General features: G+C 42.1%; 1 protein-coding gene across 2 annotated transcripts in view; it reads left to right on the plus strand.

The window, feature by feature from the left end:
• lamb1b (laminin, beta 1b) overlaps nt 1–19,512 on the plus strand; it is a 31,536-nt gene that overhangs the window by 4,606 nt on the left and 7,418 nt on the right. The window contains exons 3-23 of one of the 2 annotated variants that reach the window (XM_026147046.1): nt 504–636; nt 2,394–2,467; nt 3,360–3,548; nt 3,638–3,701; nt 6,021–6,223; nt 7,450–7,570; nt 8,497–8,685; nt 8,986–9,162; nt 9,756–9,868; nt 9,954–10,033; nt 10,677–10,812; nt 10,885–11,043; nt 11,953–12,086; nt 12,160–12,280; nt 12,518–12,704; nt 12,794–12,937; nt 13,021–13,252; nt 14,520–14,683; nt 14,917–15,141; nt 16,373–16,590; nt 17,483–17,579. In XM_026147046.1, coding sequence (XP_026002831.1) covers nt 504–636; nt 2,394–2,467; nt 3,360–3,548; nt 3,638–3,701; nt 6,021–6,223; nt 7,450–7,570; nt 8,497–8,685; nt 8,986–9,162; nt 9,756–9,868; nt 9,954–10,033; nt 10,677–10,812; nt 10,885–11,043; nt 11,953–12,086; nt 12,160–12,280; nt 12,518–12,704; nt 12,794–12,937; nt 13,021–13,252; nt 14,520–14,683; nt 14,917–15,141; nt 16,373–16,590; nt 17,483–17,579 — 3,160 coding nt within the window. Of the gene's footprint in view, nt 1–503; nt 637–2,393; nt 2,468–3,359; nt 3,549–3,637; nt 3,702–6,020; nt 6,224–7,021; nt 7,054–7,449; nt 7,571–8,496; nt 8,686–8,985; nt 9,163–9,755; nt 9,869–9,953; nt 10,034–10,676; nt 10,813–10,884; nt 11,044–11,952; nt 12,087–12,159; nt 12,281–12,517; nt 12,705–12,793; nt 12,938–13,020; nt 13,253–14,519; nt 14,684–14,916; nt 15,142–16,372; nt 16,591–17,482; nt 17,580–19,512 lie in introns of those variants that run through there. The other variant, XM_026147047.1, reaches the window with a different exon arrangement.

Raw genomic sequence — 19,512 nt, forward strand, 5'->3', positions numbered from 1 at the left:
ACACTGTACATCATTACTGACTTCATCTCTTCCAGCTCATCAGTTAAACCACTGCATGGCTAAAAGTATGTGGACACTTCAATCTTACCTCCATAGGGCATTGTTGAATAGTTCATTCTAAAACTGTGGATGCTTTTTGTAAAGTCTGCTCCCCTCTGTGGGAATATACAACACTCCCATTTAGGTACACTGCAAAACTAGCACTCACATTAAAACACTCACATCATAGCAGCTGGATTGCATTAAAAAACATATTTACTGTCGCATAAAATATAAAAACAGAAAAAACAGTTTTTTGTAAAATTACAAGATCTTGTGTATTTTAAGCTTGTTATCTACAATTAAAATTTGCCTAAACGTTTCACCCCATTTGAACCACGTTCTATGCAAGAAACAGTCCCTAAGAAAACTGTTCGATGTCCTTTAATGTTAATGAATCAGCTGCTATTTCTGGCACATCAAGAGTATGGCGAACTGACGCTTTCGCACTTCCTGTCCATCAGGAGACAAAATGTTTTGTGTGCGACTCCAGGGAGATGTACGACGAGGAGAGCAACGACATCAGCCACACCATCGAGAACGTGGTCACCACCTTCGCCCCAAACCGCCTCAAGACCTGGTGGCAGTCGGAGAACGGTGAGAGACACAAACGCACTAGAGAAACAAGATGAGGGGTGTTTCCTGTTTACTTTGGAGGGAGAATAGCGTGTGAGCCCTCACAGAGGCCGATCTCATGAGTACTGAGCTCAGTAATGAGCAGACCGATCACAGAGCCTCTCATAGCAGCAGTCCTTATGGGTGGGGCTTACAGGTGCGCTGAGGAGAACAGGTGTGCGGGTAAGAAACAGATGTGTGTCAACACTTGACTTTAAAGTGGAAAAAATGAGAAGCGTGACGTGAGACAGGAGAGCTTTAAGAGCTCCACGGAGAGACAGTTTCTAACTGAGAGGTTTTCTCACCTGTAATCACCTGTTTCATTGTTATCCACTGGTACAGGGAGGAGCTTCACAGTGAAGCTTAAAACTACCAAATCCTTCCCAAATGTGAGGATTGTGGTTGTAATTTTTACGATTCCACTCATGATTTTCTTCCACTGACAAAATTACCAGCCAATCTTTTTATTTTGTACCATTTCGATGTAGACAAACCCAGATTCATTAATATGAGACTTTTCTATGAAACCTTATTAATATCACCCAGTTGTGCAAACGTTGTGCATCATTTAAACAAATTGTACTTATTTGGTATGTTTGGTTAATTTTATTGGTAATTGGTCAAACTGGTCAATTATTGCAGTTTGAAATAAAGTTTGGTGGATTTGAACAACTCAAGTTTTTGGGGTTACATGGGAAATGTATTCAGTGCACACAAAACGTCTTCCTGCACCTAAAGCTTTGTTTAAAGTTTGTGTGGATAAAATAAGTTCCCATAGAAGGAAGAAAGTAAGCACAGGTCAAATTTTGATGAATTTAACTCTGATATAATCTAAAATATACACATCGCATACAATAACATGAGAACAAACATATCGTATAATAAGTCATTAAAGTTTTCTATTTTATTTTCTTAAATTTTCTTAAATTTGACATTTTTGTTTGACTTTCTTTTGGTTTTATGAATTCATTTTGCTCTCATGACAGCTCTAGTTTTACCATGAAAGTTTTCTGTGACTTTTCTCAAGAGATGCTTGTGTGAAAACTGGCGAGCCAAGTTCAACATCACTTGTTTGACTCATTCCTCAGTCAGCAACTTACATCACTTCTGGAAGTCATGAATCCTAACCTGTGTCTCAACCACAGCAACAAACGTCTTCTCCAACATACACAAACATCAGTGCACCTGATACGCTGCAGTCAGGTTGTTTAAATATACCAACTTGTGTTTAGTTTGCTTTATTCCAAACAAGCTGGAGAACATTTATATGCAATTCTCTGTGAAATTAAGTCCATGAATCCGCATCGTAAAATCTTTAGCTGGATCCTTCATGGTGATCCCAGTGCAGCTGGTTCCCATGCAGTTGTTCCTGCAGAGCGGTGGGAATCTGTCAGAGGTGTGAGTCACGGCAGAGCGGCGGCCAGCAGTGCAGATGGTTCTCAAACAGCAGGAAGCTGCAGGAGCCACTTGAGATTTCCTAATTCCCCCACAGGAATCTTCCAAGTCCTCCGAGCTGCTGTTTTTAAATTCAAACTCTGCTTTGAATGTTTTTACATATAAAGTTTTGCATGTAAGTAAATTTATGATGTTACTGTTGGCTGAGTAACTGCAGCGTAAGAAAGCGAGCTGACTGTGTTAACTTTAACTGCGTAAAAGAGTCGAACGCATGTTAATGCGTGTGAAGAAATCAGTCTGCGAAAAACTTGAAATGTGTATTTCCTGTTTCCTGTCTGCTGCAGGTGTGGAGAACGTGATCATCCAGCTTGACCTGGAGGCGGAGTTTCATTTCACACACCTTATCATGACCTTCAAGGTGCCTGGTTTCCCTCACACACACACACACACACATCATACAACTGCTGCCATACCCAGGGCAGGCAGAAAAACACAGTGTTGAACAGCTGTGGTGAGGAAACACTGAAAATCAGTCTCCTGAGAACGGTGGGAAGAGGAGGAGGAGGAGGAAGAGGAGGGAGAGGGCAAGTAAAAGAATGCAGCTCGCCTCTCGTGGCTGCTCGGCTTTGATGGTGGCCAGCTGGAGCTGCCTCTCATCAACTCAGCAGCTCTACGTCAGAGTCCAAACACTCTCAGAGACACAATGCACATCCGGCCCATCCAAGACAGGAAAGATCAGCTAATTTAGTTTATTTTAGCTTATTATGTATAAATTATAATTGATTTAAACAGAGAACTATTACAGAAAATGTGCATGTAGGCTATATTTTATTAAAATATTGGTTAAATGCCACTATGGTGTCAAAATCTTACGAAAAAATATTCCAAATAATTTGAAATAAGGTGGGTATCTGTTTTTCACCGTCACATGCATCATATAAAAAAAGTTTTAGAGTGACGTTTTTATATTAAACATAAGGCACACAAACATGTCACTATAAATACCAGATTAAGTAAAGATGCTTAAAAAAACATGGAGATTAACACATCCTCTCTGTCCTCTGAAGAATCACTCTTACGTGTTAAATTGTTTTTATTTCAACCTTTTTATGTAATAAAAAAAACCCCCAAACACTAGAAAAAATGTTCCCTTATTACGGCTTAATGTAGACGTCAGTAGATTTCCGCCCAGTCTTCAGGCAGAATATCATTTTATTTATTTTTCATATGTGAGTGATGCAGTGGCCATAAAAGAAACAGTCGTATCAGTTACAGTAATAAGATGCCTGTTGGTCTTTATCTGCCTGCAGACGTTTCGGCCGGCTGCCATGATGATCGAGCGCTCCATGGACAACGGAAAATCGTGGCAGGTTTATCGTTACTTTGCCTACGACTGCAATTCGACCTTCCCTGGCATTTTCACCGGGCCCATGGTCAGAGTGGACGACATCATCTGCGACTCCCGCTACTCTGATATCGAACCATCCACTGAGGGAGAGGCTAGTTTGTGTTTGCATTTTTTCCCTCCCTCTGAAAACAAACTTTTCCATATTTTTAGTTCTTACCTTTCCCCCCTCGTGTCTCTTAGGTGATTTTTCGAGTGCTGGACCCCGCGTTTGACATTGACGACCCCTACAGCACAAGGATACAGAGTGAGCTGCTTCTGGTTTTAGAAACTCAAACATTTACTTTTGTGACCCTTTAAGATAAAGCTTTCTCTTTTAAAATCTGAAATGGATTCATATGAGTAAATAGATGATTCATGCCAAGTTTGAGGGGAAAAAATCTAATCAATGCAGGTAATTTTACCATTCAGAAGGTAAAAAATCCTGGCAGAAACCAGGCTGTAAATATGCTTACACTGACATCATGACTATTGAGAGGTAAAGTGATCATCTCTTCATCACAGCACCTGTTAGCTGGTGGGATAAATTAGGGGCAAGTGAACATTTTGCCCTCAAAGTCGATGTTTTAGAAGCAGGAAATATGGGAAAGTGTAAGGATTTGAGCGAGTTTGACAAGTGATGGCTAGATGATTGTGTCACAGCATCTCTGACTAATAAAACTGGTTAATCCGAAATTACTTAATTGAATGCAGCCACTCTTTTATATCAAATTAGTACCAGATTACAGGAAACTTATATAAAACCAATATGAAACTGATGAAAGATTTAACCTGAGTGAGACTCTGAACGTACCACAGAAGGATACCAGAATGATTTCTTTTAGTCAGCAGTTGTTGAGCTACCTGTAGCAGATCTGCAGGCGTCAGAGATCAGACAGGACCAACACTGGAAAGAATTTCTCAGGTGGAAGCAACTTGGACTTTGTAACCTCACACACTGCCTCTGTTCCTTGATCGCACACACATGCAGTTGGCTCATGTTAAGTACATGGTAACCGCTGTGGGTGTGTAAGGAACTGCGGCGGTATCCTCACGCTCAGAAACTCTGAAATCAGTGAGAAGAAATAAAACCAAAATACTGACTCGTTCATGGACTCTGGTACAGTTTCAGCAGGTCCTCTATTAGTACTTTAAGCTGATGGAATCAGCATTTTCTTTTTAATTTAGTTCGAAAGTGAAATTTAAAAAAATATTACTGTTAATTTTGAGTAAAAGAAAAGTAGAAATGTGGAGATTAAAATTGTTTCGAGTCAAACAACTGCTGCGGTCTGGGACCATGTAGTTTGCATTTTCACTTTCTTCATGGCTGTGAAACTTGAGCATTTTATCTGTAAATCTTTCCGCCTCCGGTCTTATGGAGGGAAGGGAAAAAGTGGAAATATTTCTGTCCAACTTTCAGAATTGAGCATAACTTCAATTAAATAAATAAAGCACATGCAATTTGTCCCCTGAAACCTTGTGTTTAATGTCACAGTGATATAAACTGTGCTGTGTTGTCAAGGAGACTTGCGTGTGTATCAAGGGCTCAAAATGCCCTTGTGCACTTAACACAGCAGGACATCACTGAGCCTTTATGGACAGGAATGAGACTCACAGTTTGAGACTTTAAGGGTTGTGATGAAGAATCTCTTCTGAGTATGTTGCAGGCAAGACAGGCAGCATTAACCTAACACAGCGGGGGAAACTGGAGCTCTTGGAGCAAATTCATGCAGGAGAAGAGTCAAACTCCAAAAGAAGGGTCAGTCCTAGTTCAGACTCTCTTGGTGGGAGGCTGGAGCGCTATACGTGGGGCCAATGTGTCATAGTTTGCAGGAATTTGGACTCACAAGCAAGACTCTACAGGGAGACGGATTAAACAGAAAGCACACCTTTAATGGTGGAAAAAAACAACCGTTCAAAAATCCAAGAAAACAAAAATAGAAATCCAGACTTTTAGAACACATATTGAAAAACAACAGGGAAGTAAACTGAGGAATGTCAAAATAAAACAGGAAATCACCTACTGATACTGATACTACAACCTGAAAACACAAAGACTTTAAATAATAAACAAATATTCCCACAAAGTTTAAAACTCTGGCGCTCAAGGGCCAGTTCTGTTTGTACATTAGTAACCTTACGTTGGGTGCACCAACTGGCTAGCTTTAGCCAGTCTGCAGCTTCTGCTGCCTCTGCAAGCCTTTTGCAACCCACTTAAAATATAGTTGCTCTTTTTCTTATTGTTTCTGTGTTAATTTTTATCCCACACAATACTGTTCAATGCAGATGCAATAATGATAATAATAATAATAATAACAATATTAATAATAGTAATATTCTCAATGTGATGAAAGTGATCCTGACTGAAACATAGATGCTTTGGATTTAATGAAACACTTTCACAGATGTCTGCGGGCGAGATACTAATCTCCCTGTAAAACAGTGTGTGTGTGTGTGTGTGTGTGTGTGTGTGTGTGTGTGTGTGTGTGTGTGTGTGTGTGTGTGTGTGTGTGTGTGTGTGTGTGTGTGTGTGTGTGTGTGTGTGCGTGTGTAACCATTTTAATAATGCATTCCTGTGTGTACACAGACATGCTGAAGATCACGAACCTCAGGGCGAAGTTCATGAAGCTCCACACTCTGGGTGACAACCTGCTCGACTCCAGCGACGAGGTGAAGGATAAGTACTACTACGCCCTCTATGACATGGTCGTCCGGGGAAATTGCTTCTGCTATGGGCACGCCTCCGAGTGTGCCCCAATTGATGGAGCGCCGACAAGTGCAGAGGGCATGGTACGTCACACAGGCATATAAAGAAAAGGCGAGAAACACCATTTTTGCCATTTTTAAATCTAATTTAAACTTATTCTGCTCAGGCAGACCATGACACAAAGTAATAACCTAAAAGAATTAATTTAATGATGAAACAAGCATGCAATAAGTCTAATAAATTGGATCTCATGGTGTTTATCAGTGAGTTACGGAAGAGGATTAGGGCCACGGGAAAATAAAAAAGTGGGCACATCTTTTTTTCTTGCTTTCCAGAATTCTGAGAAAAATGTCAGAATTCTGAGATTAAAGTCAGAAACGTTGGAATCAGAATTCTGGGGGGAAAGTCAGAATTCTTTTTTTGTCAGAATTCTGACTTTTTTCTCAGAATTCTGACTTTAATCTCAGAATTCTGACTTTCTTCTCAAAATTCTAACTTTAATCTCAGAATTCTGAGAAAAAGTCGGAATTCTGACAAAAAAAGAATTCTGACTTTTTTTCTCAGAATTCCAACTTTTTTCTCAGAATTTTTTTTTGTCAGAATTCTTCAGCAGAATTCAAAGAAAAAAGTCAGAATTTGAGAAAAAATTAATTAATTATTTTTTGTCAGAATTCCAACTTTTTCCTCAGAATTCTGACTTCAATCTTAGAATTCTGACTTTTTTGTCCGAATTGTTTTTTAAGAATTGTGACTTTTTTCTCAGAACTCTAACTTTAATTTCAGAATTCTGACTTTTTTTTAGAATTCTTTTTTGTCAGAATTTTGACTTTAATCTTTGCATTCTGACTTTTAATTTCAGAATTCTGACTTTTCTTAGAAATCTTACCACTGGGGATGAGATGATGCGAGGAAGGTGTGTGAATTCAATTCATTTCTTTTAAGCACAACAACAGTTGCCTCAAGGCACTTTATATTGTGTGCTAAAGACCATAAAATACGGCTAGGAAAACAGAGTAAACCCGAGCAATTAGATGAGCCCCTACAAGCAAGTGCTTTGACAACAGTGGGAAAGAAAAACTCCCTTTTAGGAGGAAGAAACCTCCAGTAGAACCAGGCTATAATAATTTTGTCAAGCCTGAAATGTTAAAAAAGCACTTCAGTGCTGAAGAAACCTGATTCAGCTTCGTATATTTTAATAAACTGATATTAACAAATATATTTGGCTATCAGACATTTGTGGTGGTTAAATCAGTAATAAGCTATTACTGTATATGTGTGCGTGCGTGTGTGTGTGTGTGTGTGTGTGTAGGTCCATGGCCGGTGCATGTGCAATCACAACACTGAGGGTTTGAACTGCGAGCGCTGCCAAGACTTTTATCACGATTTGCCTTGGAGGCCTGCTGAGGGACGAAACACCCACGCCTGCAAGAGTAAGAACACAAACATGGAAAAGTCTGTCTACAGCTCTCAGCTCTTTAAACTCAGAGTAAGATCTCCACAAACATGATGACAGTACTGACAGCAAACAGGGAGACTGACAGTCAAAGAACGCTTAATTGATATGTGTAGGATAATGTTTTAATCATAAAGGAAGCAGTGAAACTTCCAGGGGTAAAAAATGGTTTGCGTATTTTAATTGAATGTAAACTTTTTACCCATTCACACACACATTCACACACACACTGGTGATGGCAAGCTACATTGTAGCCACAGCCACCCTGGGGTGCACTGACAGAGGCGAGGGTGCCGGACACTGGCACCACCGGGCCCTCTGACCACCACCAGTAGGCAACGGGTGAAGTGTCTTGCCCAAGGACACAACGACTGAGACTGTCGGAGCCGGGCTCGAACCGGCAACCTTCCGATTGCAAGACGAACTCCCAACTCTTGAGCCACGATCGCCCCAAATGCTGCACAGCAAGAAGGTCCTGAGTTCAATTCCATCATCAGGCTGGGGTCTTTCTGTGTGGAGTTTGCATGTTCTCCCCGTGTTTGCGTGGGTTCCCTCCGGGTACTCCGGCTTCCTCCCACCGTCCAAAGACATGCAGCTTGTGGGGATAGGTTAATTGGATAATCCAAATTGCCACTAAGTTTGAATGTGCGAGTGAATGGTTGTCTGTCCCTGTGTGTTGGCCCTGCGACAGACTGGCGACCTGTCCAGGGTGTACCCCGCCTCTCGCCCTATGACAGCTGGGATAGGCTCCAGCGCCCCCCGCGACCCTGAAAAGGATAAGCGGAAGCGAATGGATGGATGGATGGATGTAAACTTTTTAATTGGTAGTAAAGTTATGAAAACACTGAAAATGTGAACAGGAAATGTGCTCAAAGTCTACGTTTCACTTTCCTTCTTTCTCAGAGTGTGAGTGTAACCAGCACTCCACGTCGTGCCACTTTGACCTGGCCGTGTACGTGGCGTCCGGCAACGTGAGCGGAGGCGTGTGTGACGACTGTCAGCACAACACGCTGGGCCGACAGTGCGAGCAGTGCGCGCCGTTCTTCTACCAGCACCCCAGCAGAAACCTGAGGGACCCAAACGTCTGTGAACGTAGGTCACTGCTACGCAACCGCAGTTCAGTCTATCATGAGAGAAAACATGAAAACATCTGTTATAAAATCAGAGTAAAGAATTTGTAAGTTTGGAATAAGCTGCAAAAAATCTACTAAATTGTCCTTAGTGATATCAGAAGTGATGCTACAAACTACATCCTGCTACATATGATATATTTTTGATATCTTTGGCATATTGAGCCTTATACTGTGTATTAAGGCGCTGAATGTTTTCCTGGTGCACTAACTGGTGTCCATTCCTTTTTTAATCTCTTTAATGTCTTTTTCTTCTCTCTAGCCTGTAACTGCGAGCCTTCCGGTTCTCTGGAGGGTGGCCTGTGTGACCCGAGGACAGATGTGATTGCCGGGCTGATCTCAGGTCAGTGTCGGTGCAAAGCCAATGTGGAAGGAGAGCGCTGCGACCACTGCAGACAAGGACACTACGGGCTGGGACAAGGGCCACATGGCTGCCTGCGTAAGTCAGATTATACGCTTTCTTATGAAATCATATTAAAGCAAAGGTTAACACAAGGAGATGGAAACAAAATGCTACAAAATAAAGTGAGTTAATTCGTAATTAAAGCCTGAAAAACCGAGCAAACCTTAAACTAAGGTTAAGGTTGTTGGTATGTTGGTGAAAACTCTAAATATGTCGATGGTCCCAGATCCAGATGAATGGGAGGTTAGATCAGGAAGGGCATCCTGTGCAAAATCAGCCAAATCACACATGTGAATCCATCCGCTGTGCAAATAATAATGCAGCACAAAGTTCTTACTTCCTGTATAATCTATAGAGAAGTCCCTCTACATTTTAAAATTCAAATAGATCATAGTATATTAAATATACCCTAATTTCAGCATGTTAATATGTACATTTGTGGAATTTTAGGATAAAAAAATTGAAGTGATTTGGTTCGAGGAAGACAATAATAATAAAATATCATAGTAATACCACAGAACTTCAAATGAAAATAGACACAAACATACTCAGTATAGATAAACATACAGTAACTACAGTCAGACAGGCTGATGCAGTTTATCCTGTTGCTTCGTTTTGCGTTTTGGCAGCTTGTACCTGTAATCCGCTGGGAATGCTGCCAGGAGGAAAGCCGTGTGATTCAGACACAGGACGCTGCTTCTGCAAACGCCTCGTCGAAGGACACAACTGTGATCAGTGTCGGGTACGGATCCACGCTCACTCTGGATACCTTCCTCTCTGCCTTAGTGCGCTTATTACTCATAAACATCTGCTTTCTGCTTTTACAGCCACAGCATTGGGGTCTGTCCAATGACATGGATGGCTGCAGACCATGTGACTGTGACCAGGGCGGGGCTGTCAACAATGAGTAGGTGTAATTAATGATATTAAAAACATCTGTGTTTAGTTTTAGTAATATGACAGGTAAGTGGGTCATTTCATGCCAGCTGACCAAATGTTTCCTTCATCACAAAAATGTTTTGAGCATAAAATGACCCTTAATTTTTGGAAAAATGTCCAATAAAGCAGTTTTCATATAAGTCTGCAAACAGGCTTTTTCACTGCTGTAAAGTAAAGCGTTTTGTGTCTTTGGGATTGGCTTGTTTTTTAAGACAGCCTCAAGTGGCCAGGTTAGGAACTGCAGTTTATGGTTGCATATTTTCACCTCCAGAAGTTTCTGTTTGCATGTGACTCAGGCCACTTCTTAACCAAAGTGAAGGTCTATGCTAGACAGATGCATGTTTCTATATTAGTTATTTTTTATTAAAATACATTTTACAATTGTACATGGAGGCAAGAAGAGATTACCATTGACCATTAAATAGAACAGCTCCTGCAGAAAGATGTGCAGCTGTTTTGCCTCTAAAGAAGAAAGATGTCTAACAGGAAGCAATGAAATTAATGGAAGATCTCACCATTTTCATTAAATTATAAACAAGGAAAAAAATAGTTTAAGCATGTGGATGTGTAAAACTTTGTCTTTCTTTTTCCGACCTGCCATCTCTCCACAGCTGCGATTCTCACACAGGACAGTGTGTGTGCAGGGAGCACATGTTCGGGCGCCGCTGCGATCAGGTCGAGTCCGGCTACTACTTCATGGCTCTGGATCACTACATATACGAGGCAGAGGACGCCAAGCGCGGCCCTGTGAGTGTGTTCACATCGGCTTGTGGTGCTTTTTTTTCCCTCCAGATTTGTGAACGTTTGTTTCCCCATCAGGGCGTGACGCTGGTACCTCGGCCCTATCCTGAAGGTCGGAGTCCTACGTGGACTGGTATGGGCTTCGTTAATGTGCCAGAAGGAACCTATCTAGAGTTCAGCATCGACAATATTCCCGAGTCCATGGACTATGACATCCTTATACGCTATGAGCCACAGGTAACACAAATGATTTGCATATTTCAGAGTCGGTTATTGCTCCATGGCGTTTTGAAAGAACCTTTGTCACTAACTTTTTATGGTTTCTTTCTTTACTGAACATTTTCCTAAAGTTTGGTCGAATATTTTTGCGTAATCTTTTGAGCAGGCAGACAAACAGGCAGAAAACTCGTGCAAACGTCAATCTCCTGTCCTTTCCGTCATTAATTAAATGAAAATATTCTCTACATAAACCCTGAGTTATCTAGTTCATCAATAAGTGTTGATAAATATGAAGTATGTGACAGCTGTTTGCCAACTGGAATACCATTGTTTAGAGAAATATCTAATCAGCCAATCACATGGCAGCAACTCAGTGCATTCAGGCATGTGCTCGAGATGACCTGCTGAAGCTCAAATTTAAGTTACTTTCAACATGACATGGTTGTTGGTGCCAGACGAGCTTCTCAGAGTATTTCACAAACTGTCGATCTACTGAGATCAGCAGTACACTGCACAGCCATCTCTAGAGTTTACAGAGAACGGTCCGAGTAAGAGGAAACATCCAGTGAGCGGCAGTTCTCAGAGGAGGATTGCCAGACTGTTTCAAGTCGAAGGCAACAGTAACTTAAAAAAAACACTCGTTACAACCAAAGTATGCAGAAGAGCATGTCTGAATACTACAGCAGCAGAAGACCACACCGGGTACCTCTCCTGTTAGCTAAGAACAAGAAACTAGGGCAATAATTCATTCACCAAAGTTGGACAGAAGATTGGGAAAAACTTTGCCTGAATGCCAACTATCTCTTTTTCATGAAACATGTGACACAGGGTAGCCTATGGACAGTTTATTTGAATAAATACACTCAAACAGAAACAAAGACGGAGGAACGATGAAGGAATACCACATGTATGTTTGTTTGTCGACAGCTACCGGAGCAATGGGAGGAGGTGAACATCCAAGTGCAGCGCCCCGTCTTCAACCCTCCAAACTACTCCAGTCACTGCAGTAACTCTTTCCAGAGCGGAGACCAGCAGTCGATCTCTCTTCCACCTGGATCCAGGTAAAACATTCATTTACTGTACACTGAACATGCTCACACAGACACATAAACTAACTCTGTGTGTGTGTTTCAGACATGTGTTGCTGGTGAGGCCGGTGTGTTTTGAGAAAGGGCTGAACTACACGATCCAACTCAATCTGCCTCTCTACTCGTCAGTCAGCACCGTCCAGAACCCGTACACACTCATCGATTCGGTATGTGGCTTTGCACACAAACACACACCTGTTCAGACAGGTCCTGCCTGTACTCCAGGACCTGTCCTGCTCAGATCGTACGGCTCTCTTGAAATGTAAAAACTTAAGACCACGGACACTCATTTTCTAAAGCAGTTGCTTTAGGAACATTTCATGTCCTTCCAAGCCAGTGAAAGCTCCAACTGTTGGTCCATAGTGGCCCTCAGTAGCTCCTTACGCTCTTCTCTGTTTTTAAAGGTGGTGCTGATGCCCCGTGTCAGAGAGCTAGAAATGTTCCACGGAGACGTGGGAGAGCAAGCATGGGATACGTTCCAGCGCTATCGATGTCTGGAGAACAGCCAGAGCATCATAAAGAGCCCCATGACCGACATCTGTAAACAGTACATCTTCAGTGCCTCTGCCTTGCTGCACAAAGGAGCCATGGGTGTGTAGTTCATCTTCAGAATCTGAAGATGTTAAAAATTGTTCCTGCTTCCACTCTCATCACCTTTCCCCTCCAATCTCATCCCTCAGCTTGCCAGTGTGACCCTCAGGGTTCACTCAGCTCCCTGTGTGACCCCAGTGGCGGTCAGTGCCAGTGCCGACACAACATCGCAGGCAGGAACTGCGACCGTTGCGCCCCGGCTACCTTCCTGTTCGGCCCCGCCGGCTGCAGACGTGAGTGCAGCTGAAGTTCAATGCCGACGTGTTCATCTTCAGTTTAAATGTTTTCTTTAATCCTAATCCCTTCACCCCCACAGCTTGTAACTGTGACCCTCTGGGCTCTGTCAGCCCCTTGTGCCACGAGGCCACCGGCCACTGCGAGTGTGTTTCAGGGGCCACGGGTCGCCAGTGTTCACACTGCCTGCCGGGCTTCTGGGGCTTCCCTCATTGCCGACCGTGCCAGTGTAACGGCCACAGCGAGTACTGCCACCCTCAGACTGGAGAGTGTCAGGGCTGCAGAGACTTCACCACCGGACACCACTGCGAGAGGTGAGGATGTGAATGTAGATGCAGTGGTGGTAGCTTAAATCTGCTAATACTAGTGAGGTAGAGACAGATATTATAGAGATTCAACATAAAATAATTAGTATAATAGCTTTTCAAGGGCCTCAAAACTCATTTCCTTGGTCAAGGAAAAAGGGAGATTTAACCATTAAACCCCAATGTGTGGAAAGGAGTGTAGATGTCTAAAAAAAAAAAGGTGGCAACATATAAGGACAGCAGAAGATAGCATTTCTTAGCCCACAGTATTTGTCAAATTTGAATTAAAGATGAGAACAATAAGCACAAGCATCAGTTACAAAAAGAACAGGACAAAAAACCTGACTTCCTCAGTTAATTCAGTTTTCTGTCATTTATCCCTGTAAACCCTGAACCATTAAAGAATTACCAGAAAATTCAATTTGACCGTGTTTATGGGTTATAAACACTGTTATTAGTGAGTGTTTATTGAACCTTCTTACAGAGACTATTTTCTAGAAATGAAATTTATATATTCTTGTGCAGTTTCATTGCTTAGAAAAGTTAATTGTGCATTTTACTCCGTTTTTTTAGGGAAAAAAACACTCCAATCATGCAGAAATCTTAAAAAACTCACAAAATCTTACGCATCAAATATGACACACTTGGCATTACAGGGTTGAAAATAAAAGAATAAACGTTTCATTTGGGTTTTTTTCTTGCGTAACACTGCTAGTGATGAAGACACGTCAAATAAAACTTCCATTTCCTTTTTTTGCCGTTCATAATTTAAAGTTTCAGGTTGTTATCTCAAGAATTTGGCCTATTAACTCAAACTTCTGAGAAAATGACCTGAAAATAAAGAAATCCTGAAATTTCTAGTTAATAAATCAAAATGTTCAGTTATGGATGGCAACATTTTTATTTTATATTATTTATTTAGTTTTTGAGCAGCAGAAAGAGGCTTATAAAGATTATTATTATTATTATTATCATTATTATTATTATTATTATTATTATTAAGTTGTCTGAGGAAAACTGCACAGTGCTGGAGTTGTGGATCTGCAAGCCGCTTTGCAACCCATCCAAACCCAGCTCCTTCTCTCCTGTGTTGAACTGAGTCTATCCGATGTAATTTTAAGGCAAAATTATATGAATGCAGCTATATGGGACGTTGCAGTTTGGGCAGACATTTCTTCAGTACTCAGGTGTCTCTCAGAAACAGTTGATTTTTACTAGCCTTTTCCTTCCAGATCTAAACTGAAGGATCCCTTAACACCTTTTCTTCTGCTACCAGGTGTTTGAGCGGTTACCATGGTGACCCAGAGCTGGGTTCAGGCGGATACTGTCGCCCTTGTATGTGTCCTGATGGGCCACGCAGCAGACGCCAGTTTGCGGACAGCTGTTACCTTCTGCCTAATACCAATCAGCTGGTGTGTGTGTGCGGCCGCGGATACAAAGGCATGTAAACACAACACTTCACAGATTTGTTTTTATGTAAGCGGGGCTCAGGTGCAGTTTTTGTCAACATGTCTTCACGTCACACGCTCATCACAAGTACAAACACACTTCAGTAGTCTGTAATTAGCGTGCCAGACCTCAATCTTTAGATTCAAGAGGAAAAGAAAAGCAACAAACTTGAGGTCTCATGTACGATACCATACCAGCTGACTTGTCTCCTGCATCCCTTCCAGGTGTCAGGTGCGACGAGTGTGCCCCGGGTTACTTTGGGAATCCTCTGGTGCCCGGTGGGCGCTGCATGCCCTGCCAGTGCAACAACAACATCGACATGCACGACCTGGACTCCTGCGATGCTCGCACCGGCGCCTGTCTCAAATGCCTGTACCACACCCAGGGCGACGGGTGCCAGCACTGCAAACTGGGTTACTATGGCAATGCTACCACACAGAGCTGCAGGAGTGAGTACAGCTGAACATGATTCATCATATTTATTGTTATCCAAAAATATATTTGTTAGTGCTTCCTGTGTGTAATGCCGGTTTCACTTTCCTGCTAAATAATTGTAGCCACAGCCAGAAGGAGGCCAGTACACATCCTCCCAGTCTTGGTGCATGTGATTACAGTGACCTCTGACTTTTGTAGTAGTTGTATCAGTAAATTGGCAAGATGTCGTCCTAATTTGGGTACCGTATGGCCGTTTGCTTTTACTTTATCTAAGTTAGTCTGACCATTTGGGACGAAAAAATGTTGTCCCCCACTTCATGTAAGCTCAGTGCCAGCTATAGACCAGGGGCGTTGAACTCCAGGCCTCGAGGGCCGGTGTCCTGCAGGTTTTAGATATCACCCTGGGTCAACACACCTGAATCAAATGATTAGTTCATGACCAGGCTTCTGGAGAACTTTGAGAAATGTTGAGGAGGTAATTTAGCCATTTAAATCAGCTGTGTTGGATCAAGGACACATCTAAAACCTGCAGGACACCGGCCCTCGAGGCTTGGAGTTCGACACCTGTGCTATAGACTGTATTTAAAAGATAGACACAGTCAAAGTAGTGTCTGCCATTGGATTGTGGACGACCTTTTTTCTGAGTTTAGCATTTGGATCGTTGCCATCTTCTTTTTGTGTATCCAAAAGCGATCATCATGAATACATTTGGACCTAATGGTAGAGTGGTTAGCATATTTACTTGGTAACGAGAAGGTTGCTGATTTGATTCTAGCCAGAGCCTCAAATCCCCTTTGTGGTTGGATCAGGTAGCAACCCCCTGTGACAAAGGAGCAGTCAAAAGCAGCTAAACTGGACCCAGACTGTTGGAATAGTTAAATCCGCAGAAGTTCAATTTACCAGAGAATTTATGTCAAAATGTAAAGGTGGACGTTTTAAAATTGGAGTCTGTTGTGGTTTCTTGTGTGACATATTGCGAGCATTGCTTGAGAATTCGTCACATCCAAAATAGCGAATTGGATATTGGACAAAGAAGGTGCTGCACCAAATCCTCCTCATGATTGCTTTGGTCACTTGTAATTTTAAAGTTGGGGACTTGACTACAAACACTTGCTGATTTCTTGCTGTAAAAGCAGCTAGTCTATGTTAACAAACATAGACAGATCTCAAATATCCATCTAGCCAGTAAATTTCCCATAATTCTGCGGTGCATCTTTCTTGTTTCTTTCTTTCTTCACTCCGCAGAGTGCACGTGTTATTCAGTAGGGACGATTCCTTATGCCTGTTCGTCCCCCGATGACTGTCAGTGCGACCAGCGCAGTGGCCAGTGTCCCTGCCAGCCCAACGTGGTCGGTCAGCACTGCGACCGCTGCGCTCCAGATACGTGGAACCTCACCAGCGGGACGGGCTGCCAGCGCTGCGACTGCGATCCTGTCCACTCGTTCAAATCCTCCTGCAATGAGGTGAGGCAGACTGTGTTTATAACCATATTTTGTCCTTTAACACTATCATGCAGTAACTTTTGGGTAAGCCTTTTAACTTTTAGAGACATTTTAGGTGATGAAATCTAAAACTTGTGCTCAGTTGCTTGGTGTGAGCCACCTGGAGCACAAATACCACTAGAAATTTTTATTTCTGGTAGGATTATCCATACCAAGCAGGTCAATGCCAGATGAATGGTTTCCCTGCTCAGATTTTTCCTGTATCTGCCAGGCTGGATGTATGTATAAAGATATACGAATGGGTATTTATAGTAACAGTTGGGAAAAGAACCGGAGCAAACAGTGTGGACGGAAACATGTGGATATGTATCCAAGGACAGTATTGACATTTCAGGAGAACAAAAAATCTAAACTCCAGTTAATTAAGTAATGAAACCCCCGCACCATCGTCTCAGCAGCTACTCCAGTTAACTCTCTCTGAACACGATCTGAAATGAACCACAAAATCCTGTCCATCTATGAGCTGCTGTTTCCAAACTTTCTCTTACATAGTGTTGGGGATTGGTTTTCCCAAACCCCCACACCGTAGGGTGTGACCATCCCAACAACTTCAAGTAGTTTTTGATACTGTATATGGACTCCAGCTGTTTAGGACCTGCTTCTCTCCTCTCACATGTAAAGAACTGATGACACTCACTCACACGAAACTTTCAGCTTTCTGTGTTTACTGGCTTCATTCCATCGGAGGAAGGAAGTCTCGGAATACACTGTGGAATGACACAGGAATTTTCTTTCCTGGCAGGAACAAATTCTGCCAAACTTCAAAGCTTTATTGTGTCTGCATCGGAGAGAAGAGCTTTGAAGTTTATTGAACGCTCTGACCTGATCGCTGTGTTTTTTGCGCTGCCTGCAGGTTACAGGACAATGCATGTGCAAGCCCGGTTTTGGTGGCCGGATGTGCCGGGAGTGCAAAGAGCTCTTCTGGGGGAATCCAGAGGTCAAATGTTATGGTAAGATATCACCACCACCCAAATGCAGGACCAGAGAGTCAAACATTTGAAGGTCAGCCAGTCTGCCAGGGAGTATACAAGAAAGAACTCGGTGAACTACTTTAAACATGACAGAAAAATGCAAACAAGAAACCATCAGGAACTCTGGGATATCCCTGGAAAGTTTCATGTCAGTGAGAACAAGACTATCTGGCAGCTGGCTGTGGGAAACAGGGGGGTGGATGCATATAGCAAGAATACTAACAGGGTAACAGGTGAGACAAACTGAGCACAGGAGAAATTAATTACTACTAAAATAATCCCGGTTACTTAGTGAGTCTGACCCACCAACATATTTCTTTACTCAGAATTTTATACAAACGTAAAGAGCCCATTGTAAAATGTAAAAGGATATTTCAGTAAATTACAGGGAAAATGTAGAAACTATGTCTTGTTTTTTAAAAGAAAAACTTGACTGTATTAACTAAAATTCAGTGTAAAAGTCTTTTGACTGCTGGTAGACACTGACATGTTCAAAGTAATGCTCAGGTGTTGAGTAGCTTGCTGGTGGTCGGTTTTTAGTTGTTTAAGATGGACAGCGGCACTATTAGAAATATGATCAGGAACAATAAAGACACATTTTATCAGTTGTAAGAAATTGGAAGTCCTCTTGTTTTTAATGGCAACGTGGGAAGAATGGAGAGGCTCTGTTTTTATGTGCTTTTCCTGAACGAGACATTTAACAGGCATAATATCAACTAACAACAGATGGAAACTAAACAAGTAGATCCAAGAACCGAGCCCTGTGGGACTCCACATCTTATTAGATCAGCTGATGAAATAAAGTTGACCGCAGTGACTCTGAATACTCTACAGGTGAAGTAGAAGTAGGATGAGACCCATTTGAGTGCCTTTCTGCTTTGGTCAGCCTCATTCCTAAGTCTCTTGAGGGAAATGCTACGGTCAACTATCAAATGCTGTAGTAAGGCCTAGTAAAAGCTTTATCCTCCTGTTTCTGCTCCTCCTTACTTTTAGAGGTCACCATGGTGGATCACCTTCCTCCATCTCACCCTGTTTCTACCATCTCCTTCTGTCACACCAACCTTCACCACATTCATGAATCTCCTCTGAGGCTCATTTCCTCCTCCCTGGCAGCACCAATATGTCTACTATCCCTCCTCTGCACATGTCCGAACCATGTCAGTCTTTCCTCTCTGACTTCACCAGTTAAAATAAGAACAGTAAGATTACCTGAAATTGAAGCCAAAGTAAAGCGGTTTCTGTACTGCCAGAGAGGTTGTTGTCTTTCATTACCTCTACGAGCTGCTTTATAACCACTTTCTCAAGAATTCTTGGAAGTGGGGGTAATTTGGAGACAGGATTGCAGATATGGGGCTGTGTTGGTTGGGTAAAATAGCCTGGGACATGGACAGATCAAAGGGCTCCAACTTCAAAAACCTGCCTGTGCAACTTAGATGAACTTGTGTCAAAAACGTTTGTTTCTAAAGCCCATTAAAAAGAAAAACACCCTCAGTGGACCAAAGTGCTGTAGGGATTATACAAAATATATATATGATATACAGTCACTAAATCAACAATGAATATATGTTAAGATCAAATAAAAACAAAGTGAGTAAGATAAACGGCAGGCTACCCTGCTCAATTAGTCGTGAAAGCAAGCAGGAAGAAATCGTTTTTTAAAAGTGGTTTAATGTGTTGAGACTGAGCTCAAGACTGAGCTGTGAAAAACAGATTCTTCCAAAGATTCTGGAGTTTGTTTCAAGTAAACCTGTGTGGGACACAAGTGCAGTAAAAAACTACCCGATGAACACAATGAAGTATTTCATGGTGAAGCAGACAAATATTCGGAGGTTAGCGGCACCCTGAAGCAGCATCTAGTCTAGAAACTACTCCGAAATTCATCATATCAGCTTGTTTTTGCCGCCCCCAGGTG

Source organism: Astatotilapia calliptera, chromosome 17, assembly GCF_900246225.1.
Source record: "Astatotilapia calliptera chromosome 17, fAstCal1.2, whole genome shotgun sequence".
Taxonomy (NCBI): domain Eukaryota; kingdom Metazoa; phylum Chordata; class Actinopteri; order Cichliformes; family Cichlidae; genus Astatotilapia; species Astatotilapia calliptera.